The 18,067-nt window shown below is 40.7% G+C and overlaps 1 protein-coding gene across 1 annotated transcript in view; it reads right to left on the bottom strand.

The window, feature by feature from the left end:
* Positions 1-9,636: 9,636 nt before the first annotated feature.
* The window catches only part of LOC141569853 (uncharacterized), a 36,322-nt gene continuing 27,891 nt past the window's right edge, over positions 9,637-18,067 (bottom strand). The window contains exons 7-8 of the mRNA XM_088801853.1: positions 11,197-11,242; positions 9,637-9,861 (exon numbers count right to left, since the gene is read on the bottom strand). Of these exons, the coding sequence (XP_088657979.1) occupies positions 9,743-9,861; positions 11,197-11,242 (165 nt within the window). The 3' untranslated portion in view covers positions 9,637-9,742. The remainder of the gene's footprint in view (positions 9,862-11,196; positions 11,243-18,067) is intronic.

The raw sequence follows: 18,067 nt of genomic DNA, 5'->3' as shown, positions 1-18,067 counted from the left end.
GTGGATCCAGTTCTTTGGGAGACCTTCTATGATTACACACGACAGTCCTGTCGAGATCTAGCTCTGTGATCTATTCTCGTTTCCAAACCAACTCCTATACCCTCTTTCTCACGTCCCCATCCCTTTCCTGAACCCGCTCGCTTCACTGTGCCAGACCTCAAAGACAGCAGTCTTTCAAAGGTTTTTGGTTGAGCCTTCGTTTTCGCCCAGGCCTAGCTCCTGTCTAGCCTCTCTCCACCTCGCCCTGAACACGCCCCTACACTACGTGGATAATCTCCTTTTGTGCAGTCAGTCTCACTCTCTCTCTGCCATATCTCTACCCGTCTTGTGTCCATCGCTAACACGGGCTACCTGCTATCTTCAAGCAAGGCACGAATCTCTACTTCCTCTATTGTCTACTTGGATGTCCCTCTCACCTCCACCGACATGGCTATCATGGCTAACGGTATATCCAAATTTAACTCTATACCGCACCTTGGGCCTCCCCCTTCCTCAGTCCTTTCGAGCTCACGTATGTCAGATCCTTCCTTCCAGACAGCCTCCCAGCTAATAGCTCACCAATGACCGACTGCCTCCTAGCCATCATCCTCATTCAGCAGATCCATTGGGAGTACGCACACCGCATCTTCCCCGACCCCAAGACACTTCCTCGGTTTCTCTACATTCCCTAAGCCCCAGGGGACTGGGTCCATCTCAAACACCTGAACCTGTGAGACTTACGACAAACTGGGAAAGAGCCTTGCCACCATCTTGTCACCACATCCAAGCAGCAATTGCTGGGTCACCCCTCCTGCTTTCATTTGTCTCAGCTGCAAAAATAGCTGACCCGCCTGTCCTGCGACTCCACATGATCGCCCAGGCCCCATGATAATGGCACCTCATTTCTGAGCCCCACCTCGTTTTGACTTTAAAACATCCCGCAGGAAAAACCAGGAGACTAACGAACTGTGATCCCTCCCCTCCCCTTTTCCTCATTGCGTGAACCACACAACTCCAACTTCACTCCAGCGCCTTCTCTCCCCCTCCAAACCCTCTCGGTTATGTCTTCCTTTCCCCTTATCTCTACTCGTCCATTTTAGAGCTCCTTTTCTTTGATTCCATCACCTGATTTTCAACCCAAGAAGACTTGAGTCCCATTACTGTCTTTATTATATTACTATTCCCTCTCATAACACTTTGCATACCATTACCCCTTATCTCTACCTGACTCACAAGCTAATTCTTCATCTTCCACACACGCTTGCCTCCCCACCAAGTGTACAGGCACTTACTCCCTAGGTTTCCTTTCTCCAGATATTGAGATCACCCCCAATAGTCAATGTCTACCTCTCCCCACATATACTCTCATGCACCAAAAAAGGTCAGTCTCCTTATCCACTTCTAGTGTCACTGAACATCTCTGGGAGTAACGAAAGGAACAGCAGGGCTAGGAGCCTCCTTACATGAATTTCAAATCCTGCCACAGGATCCCACCCAGGCCCAGAATCAGAGGCTGCCTCAGGAACCAGTGGCGATCCGAGTTTATAGCTAAGAGTGGCTCTTGATTTGTCCCCCTCGTAGGGCCTTTAACTATTATCTTTCCTGGTCCTAACCTTTGGTCTTTGCCTCTTCCATCTTTTCACACAATTCCTGCAGAGCCGACTCCAGTTGTGACAAATGGAGCTGTCCATAAAATGCTTCACCTACAACAACATTACCAGCCCCTTCCACAATGTCTCCCTCCTCTCGCCACCTTCATTCAGCCTGAAGAAACTACAGAATAGAGACACGACGGCCCCTCTACTTTTTAATAACAAACAAGGCTGGAAGGGTAGGTCTCTGAATGTCAGAGACCTTGATTTAATGTTAGGTCCCTGAATGTTAGGTCTCAGAGACCTCGACTTACAGACAGAGCCATGTCGACTGGCCTACACCTGCAGCAGAGCCAAGCTTGTGACAAGAAAAAACACCACAAAAGAGCTACTGGCTTGCTGTCATTCAACATTTCATGTTCAAACAATGCTATCCTGTCTGCACAGCCCCTATAAAAACCTCCTCAACCCCTCCTCAGGACTGGAAGTCTCCTTTAGACATGCAGTCCGGGTTGTAGCCATCTTTTGCAGAGCCCATATACTGTTGCTCTCTTGCAATAAAGCTTTCTTAACTTGCCTGACCGTGTGCATTCCATTTCCGGCCAACCTATCAAACAATACAAGTGATTCTCAAGTGACTTCTATATAAATAATGTTGTAATAACATTGGTTTGGAAAGTTTGGTTGAAATAAGCGCTAGACTTAAGAGCTGAGTTTTTTTTCAATGTAAAGGAATATGCCACCAAATTTTTGCCTTCAGTTTAGAAAATATGTCTTTGCCTATATAATAGCTTATGCAATTGGCTATTTCACTGTCTGACTCTATTGCCAAAAATCATTCTTGGATTTAGCATTACATTTGATAACCTATAATATGGAATGTATATGATTCTCTTTCATGTCTATATGTATGTATGTGTGTGTGTATGTATGTGTGTATGTATGTATGTATGTATGTATCTATGTGTGTGTATCGGACATATAAATAGATATCCACACATACACGTGTATATACTCAGAAACACGCAAAAGAATGTAAATAAAAACATAACCACACTTATTTGTCTAGGCCATAGTTTTATGTTTCTAACAGATTACTTGCTATATATAAATATATATAAAATACCTCCAAATATGTGGTAAAAGATCATAGGTTTACAATGAAGCACTAACTATATGTGTCTGTCTCAATCTTGCCCTTCCTGTACAAGTCCAACCCATAGCCTCCATCAGTTTTTCTTTTTCAGTTCCTTGGGTGGGTAATGTTTATTCTCCAAATACTGCTTCTGTATCTAAATGTTATTGTGCAATTGATGTTAAATTTTAACTATTGCCTTCCTAATATGATAGATAAGGATGATCTCCCTTACATTGTGATCTACTCCTTTTGCTAATTTATTTAGTCACTACTCTGATTTGTCAACTATGCAAATTCAAACAAGATATGTACACTTGCACTTCTTATCCCACATACCAGAGCCAATGTCTCTTGACTTCACATTTCGTTAACATGAGGACACCTGTACGGCTCAGGAGGAGGCTGATGGTCAGTAGGTACATGAGTTCTCTCCCTACCCAAGAAGGGTGCTAAAATTCCATTCCTTACTCTGTAGGTCCATTGCTGTGACCCCTGTGCCCCAGAAAAAGGAAGTTTTCTCATGAAATTTAAATCAATTGTCTGTTTTTTATGACTTTAGCACATCTGGAATATTTTTCTAAGCTCTATAATTATATATTCTAAAGAATGTGATTTTTATCTCTGGACCACATTTTCCAAAAATCTGATATTCTACTGGTTTTCTTGGTACTTATACTAACTCATTTCAGGATTTCCTGGATTCCATAGTGTCCTTCTCAAATTCTTACATTTGACATACATTTATACATGTAATTAGCGTCTAATATTTTAATATTTTAGATTTAGAGAAGAACTAGAAAAATAGTACCCAGTGCCCTTATTTCCATTAGCTAGAATCTCCTAATGTTGGCATGATCAAAATTAAGAAATAAACATTTTACCAGAGGTTAAGGGGGGAGGGGAGTGGTAGATTAGGGTAAAAGGGATCAAATATGTGGTGATGGAAGGTGAACACACAATGGAATTTATAGATGATGTAATACAGAATTGTACACCTGAAATCTATGTAACTTTACTAACAATTGTCACCCAAACAAACTTCAATTAAAAAGAACTAAACATTGGTACAATACTGTGGTCTAAACTCAAGACTTTATTTGGATTTCACCAGTTTTCCCTACAGTGTTGTCTTTCTGTTCCAAGAGCCAGTCCAATCCAATCTTTGATTGCCATAGTTCTCCTCTAATCTGTAATAGTTCCTCAGATTTTCCTTCACTTTCATGACTTTGACACACGTTAAGTGTAATTCTCAGCTATTTTATAGGAAGCTCCTCAATGTTGATTTTGTCTGATATATCCTCATAAGTACAATAAAGTCATGGGTTTCTGAGATGAATATCAGAGAGGTGACATGCCCTTCTCACTGCACAATTTCAGGGAGTACACGATGTAAATATGTATTATTACTGGTTATGTTGAACTTGGTCATTTTGTTAACGTAATGTCCACCATGTGTTTTCATTGAGAAGTTCCTTTATCTCCCTTGATAAATAATATTTAATGGAGATACTTTAAGACTGAAAGATACTATTTTTCCTTCAATTTTTGGCCTGCTGATTTTTTTGTTAAATCTTATCCAGGTATCATATCCATCAAGGCAGGATGCTGATCCTCTTAGTAATTCAAGCACTTCCCTGCCCCTCAACTAAGGATAGATTGCCGTGTTCTCTTCTCCAGCTGCGATCTCTTCTCACTAGTGTTCTAAGAGCAAGTGTTTGGTTCCCCTGCCCCACAGATCAAGGCTCCTGTTCCAAAGAGGAGATAGAGGGAAAGTGTTCCAGTGGAGTTCAATGCTCCTTCCAAAGCGGCACTCTTTCCCATCAGTGTTTTTTTTTTTTTTTTTTTTTTACCAGGAGAGGCATTTCTTAGGATTCTCCAGCTCTTCTGTGAGTGCCTCCCAGGGTTCATGGAGAAAAAACCATGCGAAAGGATGCAGATTTCATTTCCCTGTGATTTGTTCCCTAGTTCTCATGTCTCATCTCATTATTTTCAGGCTCACGCATATTCTTTCACTTATATTTAAATATGTGATTGTACACATTTAAGAATAAAGAAATGAAAATATTTCTTGCAAGCTCGATCTGTGGAGAAGGGGCTTGTGGATGGCAGGCCCCGCTTCAGCATGAGCATTTAAGACATAAGAAAAAATTCCTTCAGACCCTTTTTTCCTTTAGTTTACCTTCCACAGTATCAGAAATTATGTTTCTACAGTAGAAGTTTTGCCCTATTCCACTCCTACTAAATAATCTTTTCATAGGTCTCTGTTGTCTGCAGGTTAAAACTCAGACTCCGTGCCAGGTCCAGTTTTCCCTGACTCTAGCCCTTTCCCCATGCGTCATTCACCCGAAGGAGAACAGTCCCAGGTTACTTTTTTGCTTGATTATAAATTCCCTGAGTAAAGGTACATAGTGTCATTCCTTACTGTAAATTTCAGTGCCCAATACAGTGCCTGATATATGGCTGGTCCTCAATAAATTCTGTTTGCTTCCCCAAAAATACTCCATCTTGATCCCTCCAAATGTTGTCCCCATCTACCAAAAACAACAATTATGATCATCACCTTCCAATCCCAGTGTCACCTCTTTCCTGATCTCATCTCATTGTGACAGTATTAGGTGCTCCCTACATGATATTTGTGACACTTTTATCATGCTATAATAACATATTTACCTTTAAGTCTTCCCTACTGCACCTAGGATGGAGCTAGGGCACATTTTTCTTGATCGTAATAATTACTATATCAAACTGAAATCCTTAGACCGAAACGCTAAGACTTTGGATCCTAAAACCAAAGTCACATTGTTTCCCAAGTGTCCTTTTTCCAGCCCTTTCCACCTCACTGAGGAGCAACGCTCCACTTCATCTTTCTTCCCTCTTTGCATCTGTGTTGAGCCAGGCTACACTATAGTGCTTCTCCCTATGGCATAGCTTCTTAGTTTGGACTGGTGACCTTCTGTGCACCCCTATAAGACCATATCCCTGCCCTAAACATGAACCTAGGAAACAAGTCCACTTACATTTTCACTCATACCATTCCTCCTTCCAGGTTACAGAACTCTATAGAAAACCAAAGTGGCCTCAGCCCATGTCCGTGACTGCCAAGAACTGACCTCTGCTTGGGTGTCATCTCACTCCCTGTGCTTCACCGACCTGGTTTAATGTTAGATGCCAGCTGTAGCTTCATTAAAGCTGAACTGATTAGTCCCCCTTGGACAACAGGCTGACCGGTCTTTCTCCTTTCAGGAGACAACAACTGTAGTTAGATTAGCTTATGTTTAGCCCTCAAAATGAGGAACAGAAGTGCTTCCTCAAGTCCTTTATCCTCTTGATCCATCTGCTCTGTGCCGTGACAAACAGAGAACATCATGCCTCACCATAAAGTTATTTCAAAATTTGACTAACAAGTCTTCAGCAAGGCATTTGGCAAAATCTTTTCTGATATCCTCTCTTCTCTCTCTGTCTCTCTCTCTCATACACACACACACACACACACACACACACACACACACACACACACACAGCAAGAACATAAGTTGGATGAAGGTTCAATCAATAGGACAAATATATAGTTAATTGTTCACACCAAAAGGGTAGAGAACAATGTACTGTTATGCATCTGTCTTGAGTTCTGTAGTCAATGCCACATGGCTCTGTTTTCAGCCATTTCCCATTCAACATTTTACTCCCTAATGTGAAAAAAAAGATGCACATTTTATCACTTTTACTCACACAGCCACGTCATTGTAAATGCATTGGATAATGGCATCAAAATTCCACAGAAATCTCAGAAGGTTAAAATAATGTACTATGTATTTCAGATGAAACTTAAATAGAAAAGTGCAAAGGCCTTCTTACATATAAATAAGAATTAAAATATTTCAAGGTGGAGAGAATGGTTTAATGACAGATATCATGCAAAAGAATGAAGATTTTCATTAAATATACTTCTCTAACATGTATTTCTGTTTGGTTGGTTCACTGTTTTATTTGCCTAGAAGAGATTCCAGTAGACATTCAATGAATGTTGTTTGAATGAGTGAGTCAGGTATATGTTACAACTATGTTGTGTATAGAAAAAGCCAATAAAAGCTTAGATTGCAGTAATAGAAATGGACAGACAATAGAACAAGAGAGAACACAGGCTTGTTTGTTCTTTCTGTAGCCCCAGCACAGCTGTGGTAGTACTATGTTCAGTTCTGAGCAACATACTTGAGAGAGTGTGTGTAAAGCGGAACTATTCAGAGGAAAGTTGCCAGAATGATGATACTCAAAAGCCAGCAGGAATCTCAGAAAATAAAGATGAGCGATCAGGGTTACTGTCTTTAAACGTACAGAACACCATTTGTGTGGGGGAAGGGTTACCTTAATTCTGGACGTTGTCCATGGGAGAACCAAAGCAAGTGACAAGATTTTAGTCAATATAAAGGAAGATTTTCTGTAAAGGGAGGAAGGAAGGAAGACCTATCCAAAGATACCAGTCACGTCTTAAGAACTAAGTTCCTGCATTTCGAGGGGTGCAAGATAAGGTGATGGAGGAGAACTGACTGTGGGTGGTGAGCACACAATGGGATACATAGATGATGTATCCCTGCTCTCATCATGGATATTCAACTGGTGATATTTTCAACTATAACTAAAATACCTTTCACTGGTCACTGTAAATCATTTCCTGACCCAAATGAGGTATTGATGTAAGTAATGCCATGGGGTTCCTGCATACTACTTTTAGAAACATGCCGGGTATAAGTCAGTCAGTAGGGTGTGGGAAACAAATATTACTATCCACACTCACAGAGAAGAAATGTAAAACTCAGAGACTGAATGACTCAGTGAAGGTCACACAGCCAAAAAGGAACAGAAATGAGTCTAGAATTATCTGAATGTTGTGTGTTGTACTAGTCACTGCACCCTCTACCTTCCTGTACGTTTTCTATGATGTGTATCTGTAGTGTAATTTATAACAAACATGTTATTCACACACTAACATAGAATTAGAGTAGGAAATAGTTTAAACATATAATTCTATAGTTTGTTTTTACCCTCCTGTGTACATATTTTAAATACCTGAACAACAGGTCTAGGTCCAGTGCTTCCAAGCAACAAGGTTTTTCTCACAATATTGAAAAAAAGGAAACTACCTTGAATTCAAACTGGCAGGTATTTTTCTTTTGGCTGTACAATGAAGAAAGTAGCATTTTATGTTAAGACTCTTGAGATTGTAAACAAAATAAGAATTATGTGCTTGAACCAAAAATTATGAACTTTGGATGCAAGATGTATTAGCATAAACCTAAATACCATGTAAAAGATTGAAAATGATAAGTTTTCACTAGCTTTTCATTTCCTTCCCAGCCGGGAATTGATGAGTCCATTAGAGCCATAATCTATGTCTGCAGAGCGAGTTAGGGCAGATTCCAGCCCAACAAACTGTGGCCGATGCCTGGGAAGCAAGACGTGGGTCCTTGAACTAGAGAAACAGAAGAACTTGATACGCGTAATTTATACACCACCCAGTGATCCTAGAAAATTGATTTTTCAAAAGCTCAGAGTCATCTGAGGTGCAGTGTAAGTGCATCTACAATGATTTATTTTTTTAATTGCTGTGGTATGTTGTGGGATATCATAAAGTTAATTTGACAGAGACTGACCATCCCCTCGAATTCACTGACATTTCTGTTATTTAAAAAATAACCTTAAAAAATAAAGTTAACAAATTAGGACCCATTGGATACAATAAACTGTGAATCCATACTGATGAATGAATGGAGAAAAAAAAAAAAGATGAGGAACAGGGACCTTGACATAGTCTGAAAGGTCTCCCCCGTAAAGCACCAATGAATTGTAAAGTGAAAAGACAACATCATAGAAGAGAAAACCGGCAGATACTACCATCACTGATCAACGTTAACAGCACCAAAAAATGGCACAAATCAAAATTGTAGTCACATCACGAGATGCAAAGAGAAGAGCACAGGACCACTTCTGTGATGCTCTTGTGAAAAACATTTGATCTGAATCTTACTACAGAGAAACATCAGAAAAACCCACATTGAAGGACAGTCTACATTACTGGAACTTACTCTTCGAAAGAGTCAAGGTCATGAAAGTCACTGAAAGACTAGGGAACTGTTCCAGACTCTAGGGCATGAAGAGACATGACAATTAAATACAATCTATGGATCTGAACATGATCTTTGTGCTATAAAAAGAATATGAGGATTAAAGGATAGAATGCAGTAGTGTTAATTTCCTGATTGTGAAGGCGCTAGGACAGGTCAGTGGAATGTACCGTCTTGTAGGAAATAAATAAATCAGGGATGATGGCATAATGTCAGCAATTTGCTATCAAATGAATCAGGCAAAAAAAGTTCTTTGTGTTAAAACTTGGAACTTTTCCCTAATTTTAAACTGCTTCCAATAAATGAATACACTCAATAAATAAAAAAGGTGAAAATCCTTAGACAAATCTTATTTCTCTATGAGGACAGAATCTATGAATCAGTGTTTAAAATTATATCCAAGTGTTATGGCACTATAACCATTGTAATACATCCAAACATTGCTCATAGCAATAGCAGCAGATATCAAAATGATGCCTGCCTAAAGCTTTACTTTCATATATGGTGATAAAAACTGAAAAATACAAAAAAAGGCTATCAGTTAACACCATCGAAGTATTAATGACAACTTTGTTGTTTCGGTGTTATTAAACACTGGTATTTGGATAGTTTGAGTACGTAAAATGCAATACTTCTTGTTTTCATTTCATTGCAAAGTTAGTTAGATGCCAAGAAAATAGTTTAAAATACTATTAGGTTTGTGCTAACGTAATTGCGATTTAAAGGTTTACAAACAACTGAAAACCCCTCAATTACTTTTGCACCTATACACATATGATACGAAATAAATTTTCCTATACACATGTGATACAAAAGTATTTTCCTTTAATAAGGATTTCGCATGTCATATGCTTTGGGATGCAATTAAAATGTTATTTAAACAGCCCAGTAAATACACTTGTATGACTTATATTTTAGATCATATACTTTTCTTTCAAAATTTGGACATATTCTTGTTTTGCCTTCTTAAGTTGATCATCAATAGATAATGGAGGAAATGTTCGATTGTATTTAGATTCAAATTCAGCAGCATCTGGAAAGAAAAAGAAAGAATTATATTCTTTAAAATACAACTAAGTATAAGCGTTAAGAAGAATGAAAAACCTATATATGAGGCAACAGTGCACAATAGGAGATCATATTCAATATAATTTGCCCACGGCTGCACACTGACTTAACTGCTATTGTTAAGTACCAGAGCTTCTGGTTGTGTTGTTCTTCATCCCTTTATTGACAAGGTCGTACGACAAGCACTGAAGTTACAAGGTGAAGAAGACACGGTCCACCCCTGACCCATCATCTACTATAAACTGAAGGAACAGATGAACAGGCGATTTCCATGCAGAGTCCCCTATACCACACAAATGCACAACAGGACGTGAGTGGGGCACACGGAAGGGACACCCCAGTATTGATTGTCTGTTCTCTGGTGGAGGTCATACGGAAGTTGATGCCTGAAGGACAAGGACAGAGGAGGCCAGCTAGAGGGAAGAAGCAGATGCAAACTAGAGTGGGGGAGAACACTTACGGAATGAGAAGTGGTCTAGTTTAGGTAGATGCTAGAGCAAAGGCGCAAACAAACGAGGCTTGGTAGCAAGACACAAGGCTGGAATATTTGGTGAGAACTAAATTGATGTGGGTGTTTTCATTCCATGCAAAGGAATTCGGAGTTTCTCCTGAGGGTACATGGCAAACTAATGACACAGTCAACGACTGCAGATTTAAATGTCACCCATGAGGTGACAGCTACAGTGTTTCCCCCAAAATAAGACTAACCGGAAATTGAGCCCTAATGCGTCTTTTGGAGCTATAATTAATGTAAGACCTGGTCTTATTTTCGGGGAAATATGGTAGCTTGGCCCTCCCAGGAGGTACCGTATTTCCCCGAAAATAAGACCGGGACTCATTAATTTTTGCTCCAAAAGACACATTGGGGCTTATTTTCCGGTTAGGTCTTGTGTTTGGGGAAATGCCATATATGAACTGTAATTGCCTAAATATCACTAGATAAGTCTGGGTATTGGGCCTCATATCACTGGCAAAAACATAAGAAGTTGATGACGCCCAGTTTTCAATGTGCAGGTGGACAGTTCCATAGGGATGGCAGAGGAAAGGAAGGGGACAGACCAAAAACAAAAAGAGATACATAGACTCTTGAGATATTTAAAAAGATATACAATGTCATAAATACTGATACGACCTTGTCTCACTATAAATGTTTATGCTTTCACCTTTTTTATTTGCTATGAAGAAAATACGTAATGTAGTATCTATTATCAGAACATGGAAAGGGATGCCATTTACTATTTACATTTTATTCCAGAAATCAATGATATCTAACTTGAATTAATACATTTTGGCAACATACCTTTCTGTCGACCTCTAGCTAGTTCTTTCTCGAACTTCTGCCACAACTGAAATAAATCAAATCTTATTATAGCATTTAAGGTAAACAAAAGACTTTATTGTAGAAATGACATATATGTTATGAAATGTGCCCTATAAATAATACCTTTAGAGACTAGATTTAACGTACAGATTATATAAATCCAAAAAATTAATAAAATGAGTAAAACAAATTACTGCCTGTTTTGATTTTACATAATAGAGACCATCTATATGAGATGCTGTTTAGATTAATCTGACCAACAGTGCAATTGATATTGGTCTACCGAAAATACATAATTTCAAAGGGTGACGTTTGATTTGATTGGTACAAAGAAGTTTAAACAGGTCAAGTCATATTTTACAGTGAATGCAGTACTTTGCAATTCTTAGAAAAATTGTCCTTTATAAATGTTTCTTGTTTTTTGTTTTTACTTTAATGGACTTTTCCTCAAAATGAGCTTTCCGTTCTTGCACTTCTAGAAAAGTAATCTTAAGGTGTATTCTAGGCTATTCATTTTTCAGCATAGAACCTTAAAGACATAAAATGATGAAAGTGGTACTGTGATGTCATGTGAAAAGTCTACTGACAGAAACAATAACCAAAATGATTTTGCCATCTATGACTGAAACATTACTGTATTCATATGGACAGAAAGATTTCCGAAATGCTGCTTGAATAAAGCATGAACGAGAGCCAGTTTTCAAATTTACTTTCTTATTCATGACTTTGTAGTGTTAGAAACAAAAAATAATATATGAAACAAAAAATAATATATAATTCTTTAAATGTAACTTTGTTCCTTAGAAATCAGGCCCAATTTCCAAAACACTCAAGTAGCCCTAGTTATAGTCTATTTAATAATGAAATGCATGGGAATATTTCACATTACAAGTGTCCCACTCTAGAGTGTTCTTACTTAAACCTTTCTTCTGAAAGCTATCCTCTAACTAAGTGTCTAAAGGAGTGCTTAAAATAATATCCAGAACCTAATAGACACTGTGGTGACAGCAATGTGACACCCAATCCCTGTACAAATTAGGGGTGAAGACAAATTTGTTGGCCATCATGTTGCCCAATATTTGCATAACACTTTTTTTGTGAATGGCTTGATAGACAGGGCTTATAACATGAATAATGTGACAACAACATCACTAGACAGACCGTGTAAAATCAATAACTAAATACCATATAAAGGGAGAGGACTTTCATGAAACAGTTTTAAGTTACTGTTAATCAACAATATAAAATGTAAATCACATTTTTACATGACTTGAATTAAGGAACTACCAATGCCAAAAGACACTTTAGAGCTGATGGTCCAGGTACGTCTTATTTTCGAGGAAACACGGCATGTTTATTTCTAGGTGAGGAGTGTGTTCAGATGGTGGAAGTAGCTTGAAGTCCAACATTAATAAGGAGAACACGTCTGCAGTCTCATTTATACTTTTCCATTCATCAAATATATAGAAAGGTGAGAAAACTATACACAAAAGAATGTGTCAGCAAACTTTAATCCAAAGGATTGTAGCTAGAAGGATTTTCTCACAACTGGCAGTTCTCACTACACTACGTCTCGGAGAAAGCTCAGGTTCCATGGGGACACCCACGGATTAGCACAGCTTAGGAGCCTGCATCCCTCCTTAGCCAGGTAGCTCTACGGGTCTCTGCTTTGCTTTGTTTTGTTTTAATTGGGGACTATCGAGGAACAGTTTGCTTTTCCAGGATGTCAAGCCGTTTTTTTTCAATCTAGTTGTGGATGGTGCATCTCACTGGCCAATGTGGGACTCGAACCGGTTACCTTGGTGTTATGGGCACCTCGCTCCAACCACTGAGGCAACAGGCTCCCCACCAGCAGCCCAATTCCAAGCTCAAGCCGTTGCTTCTCACGGGTCTATGTGGGAATCGAACTGGCAACCTTGGCGTTATGAGCACCGTGCTCCAACCACTGAGCCAACCGGCTGCCCACCATGGTTCACCTACAAGCTCAAGCCGTTGTTTTCAATCTAGCGGTGGAGGGCGCAGTTCACTGGCTCATGTGGGAATCGAACCGGCAACCTTTTTGTTAAGAGCTTGCACTCTAACCAACTGAGGCATCTGGCCGCCCTTGGTCTCTGTTGTTACATACCGTGTTTCCCTGAAAATAAGACCTAACTGGACAATCAGCTCTAATGCATTTTGGAACAAAAACAAATTAAGACCTGGTCTAATTTTACTATAAGACAGCGTATGACATGATATATGATATGATATGACATGACATGACATGACGTGGTATGACATGACATGACATGACATGATACAATATAATACCAGATCTTATATTAATTTTTGTTCCAAAAGACATATTAGAGCTGATTGTCCGGCTAGGTCTTATTTTTGGGGAAACACAGTAATAGAGTTTTAAACAAAAAAAAAAATTTCTCAAAGAACAGTACTATTCTTTGAGGAAAATAATATTTTTCAAATCTGAAAGTCACTGATTTAGTGAAAGTCCCTAATTTTACATAAGTGGCAACCAAGGCTCACAGAGATTATAGGTCACCTGAGGTCACCAAACCAATGAGCTGCGGGCCAGGAATGGGATAAGCCTTCCTTTTGAGGCTAGAGTGCTATGCCAGCAGCTACCTCGTATTAAGGAAAATTCCATCAATTTCTAAGTACAACTCAAAGAAAATGAATACGTAATACTTTGACATGGAGCTCAATAATGTTAAGGCATGAGAAACAAAACAGTAGCTTTCTAACTCAAGTATAAGCTTTAAAGTAAGGAATAAAAATAAAGACACAGATTAATATCACAACTTCTGCTAACAGAAGTCAACACACTCAGTTTATAAAGCATAAACACTTCTAAACACAGAACACGGAACTTGAAAGGGAAAATCATCAGTTAAAGAAAGGAAACTCAAGTTGAGGAAATTCTTCCTTAAAATGACTTTTCTTTTCCTCAGAATCAAACTTGGCTGACCAATATAAACCAACACAGGTATTATTCATGTTGAGGGTTAACTATAGCGGAATTGAAAACACAAAACAGATTTCCCTTCACCATCTAGTGCACTTCTGTCCAATCTCACATCATCACAACCATATCATAAGTCTTTCCAGGGTTCTGTAGTGAGTTGGGACACTTATCTCTGGATCCTGACAGAGTTGGTGCTTTTTCATCTCTTATTCAGCCTTGCATGATTGGGCAACCCAGCGCCTCACAAGGGAACAGCGTTGTCCTTGGAATGAGGACATTGACTTTAACAAAAACGGTTTTTCAATTTATGAGGAAATACTGAAAACTAAACACCTCTTTCCTACCAAAAAATAATTAAAGGAAAAATGTCCACAAGCATATTCTCTTGCATTGCTTATGCCTTTACACTCTTTCATCTTCTGATTTCTGTGGTAAAACTACTGAGAACATTTTAACTGTGCAATACGCTTAACAATTTACAGAAGCATTGGACATTCACTTTCTTTTGGTACCTAGTCCTTCCTCCAGGTTCACCACTCTGAAGGACGTGGACTCCATTTAGCCGAAGGGCTGTCCGAAAGCCCTTGGCTTTGCTCTCCTATGATGTTTTAAGGGGAAGCTGAATGAAAACACAGGTTGGAGCCCCGTTTAGCACAGGCCTGTGCTATTTTTCTCTGCGTTAAGAAGGCCACAAAACACCATCAAAACCACAAACCACCATGCATTGATTGAAAGGAATATTCTTTGGAATGATGTAAACATCATGTCAAGAGAGACAACCCCTTTCTATCTCCACCGATATCTACAACTCATCGGGCATCTATCGCCCAAGAAAGGTTCTTCTGCTCAACACACTACAATTCCTTAAAAGATCACACATCTGTATAAGGGAAGGAGGGTGCACTGGATGTGAAAGGGAGGCAGGATGGAGGCAAGGACAGGGACAGACCCACAGCCGCAGTTCCAGGTGGACAAGGCTGAGCCTGAAGCCCCAGCAAAGGCAGTAGCGTTGGAGGGGACGGGGTGCAGCTCCCACATCACAGCCCAGGGGAGGCTAAGCAGGGCAGCAGCAGCATCCCCCCACCTCCCCAAGAATCCCCACCCCTCTCCAGATGCAGCAGTGCTGGCACCACCAGGGACCAGTAGCAGCAGCAGAAACAATTCTCCATTCTCAAGACCACACACAGTGCTACCAGGATACACAGGGAACCAGGTAGAAGCTCAGCGGGCTCAAGAACAGGCTCCCCTCAAGCACCCACTTCCCCCACCTGAGTGGTGGTGGTGACCAGAGACCCTGGAGATCTGGATACAGTTGCGACACCCACCTCCCTGGTCACCCAGGCCTGGACTCCCACACCCACAGCTAAGCCCCCCACCCCTGGACCTCCCATACTCAAGGAGCACCTGTGGGAGAAAGCAGAAACTACACTATTGTACCATCTACTGAAAACAAAAGAAAGACCTCTAATTATATACCTGTTTAATTGTTCAAATCGAAATGTACCTACATAAGAAAGTGTTCACTACTTCAAATGTGCCTGTAGAGGAACAAGGCATTCAGCAGCATGAACAAGCAAGGTGACACGGTAACACTGAGAGACGATGACACTTCTCCAGAAACCAAGTCAAAGTCACGGAAGACTGTGATCTACATGACCGAGATTTCAAAACAGCAGTCATGCTCTCTGCTCGTCACACAGAACAGCTAAGAGGCTTGTAGGAAGGTTACTTGAAGGTTGGCAAACTGGGCGAGCAGGGGAAGTGGGAAGGGAGACTGGGCCCGCATCCATGGCTGTGGAGGTGCTGGTGGTGCCAGAACAGAACAGAGACCACAAGAGCCAGGAGGTGGGCCTTTCCCTGTGTCCCACAGCTGATCTCCGCTGCCCAGAGAGCAGCATATCCAGCATTTGATGCAGTAACCTCAGCTGAGACCTCCAGCTGGGCCCTAGGTCAGACAAAGGAAGGAAACACCATACCTGGGCCCCTCCCCTGACTCTCCCAATCCTACCCCTGCCCTTCCAGAGACTCAAAGTGGCCCCTGAACTGAGGAGTAGTGTCAGATTACAGAGGAGCCCTAGTGCTCAGAATCTGGGAGGACCAGGTTTGCAGCTGCTGTGACCCAGGGAAGAAGCTGGGAAGAGTGTGACACTGCTGGGCGGGGAGAGAGAAGACTCCTCCATCCCCAGCCGCCACCTTTTCTGACCTGCCTAGGGCAGGGCAATTACAACTGCAGAGACATCCCCAGGGGTCAGCAGTAGGCAACAGTGGCAGCTCTGGGCATTCAGCAGCTCAGAAACCTCCCACCCTCCACACACACACACACACACACACACACACACACACTCACACACACGGAAGAAGTGCCCTAAGACTCAGGAGACCTGGACACAGGGCTGGCTGTGTTACTCTCAGTGTGCATATGTGCAGGCAAGAACAGAAACTGCACTGACTTTGTAGAAACTACCATCCAGCCCCCATAGCCCCACTCATCCAGGACTGCAGTCCCAGGGTCACTCTGGGCACCAGGTGACCGGCTCCGCCTGAACAATACGTAGAGGACTCTCTGGTACAGCAGAGGACGGCCTGGAGATTACTTGGTGGGCTTAAGCCAAGACTGGCGCTGCTTTTTTTGTTTTGTTTTGTTTTCGTATCTTTGATATTTTTGCCTGTGTTCAGTGTGGGTTATTGGTTGTTTTTACACGTGAGTGTATTTGGTTTTTTCTTTGTTGTTGTTGTTGTGCTTGGTGATGTGCTTTGTTCTGAAATTGCCCTACACCAGGGCCCAGTCCAAGAGTCACAATATTCAACATACCCAGACTCCAACTCCAGACCAAACCAGAGTATTATCGGGTTTGACCTACAAGTGACACACCCAGAGGGAATTCTCTGGCTCAAGAGCCCATAGGGGCCAAGCCTCATTTGAATGGTCAACACTCACGCAGCAGATCATCCACCGTGGGCAGAGCCAAGTCTCACAACTGGTCAGCCTAGGATCAATCCCACCTACTGACAAGCCAAAAGCAATTAAAGTTCAACTTTAACAAGACAATATACACAACACAAGGGTCACCTTTGGAGCACACGCATAGGAGAATATGGAAGTGGTGCAGGTCAAATATAAAGGACACGCACTACATAAGACAACCAAGCAAAACCAAGAACCCGAGGGGATCTACCTAACACATTGAAGCAAACACAGAGAGTCAGCAGGAATGGGGACACAAAGAGACATGTCCCAAATAAAAGAACAGAAGACATCTCCAGAATTGGAACAAAATGAAATAGAGGAAACCAACCTATTAGAGACAGAGTTCAGAACACTGATGACAAGAATGTTTAAAGAGCTTAGTGATGACACAAAGAAGGATAGAGAAATCATAATGAACAACCAGTTAGAACTAAAGAACACAATAACTGAAATAAAGAACACACTTGAAGGAATTACCAGCGGGTTAGATGAGGCAGAGAATCGAATCAGCGATTTAGAAGACAAGTTAGCAGAGGTCACCCAAGCAGAACAAAAATAAATCCATGCCTATATGGTCATTTAATCTATGACAATGGAATCAAGAATTTACGGTGGGGTAAAGACAGTCTAATCAATAAATGTTGCTTGGAAACCTGGACAAACACATGCAAAAAAATGAAGCTGGACCAGCTCCTTATACCATATACAAGAATAAACTCAAAATGGGTTAAAGAGTTAAATGTAAGATCTGAAACCATAAGAAAATATAGGAAGAAAATATAGGAAGAAACTTATGTATATATGTATATATTGCCCGGAGTAAGATTTTCACTGATATATCCCCTTGGGCAAGGGAAGAAAGAGAAAAAATAAACATGTGGGATTACATCAAACTAAGAAGTTTTTTCACAGCAAAG

This window comes from Rhinolophus sinicus, chromosome 12 (genome assembly GCF_057876585.1).
Source record: "Rhinolophus sinicus isolate RSI-liver-muscle chromosome 12, RSI-T2T, whole genome shotgun sequence".
NCBI lineage: Eukaryota > Metazoa > Chordata > Mammalia > Chiroptera > Rhinolophidae > Rhinolophus > Rhinolophus sinicus.
This window is presented reverse-complemented; position numbering and strand designations above follow the sequence as displayed.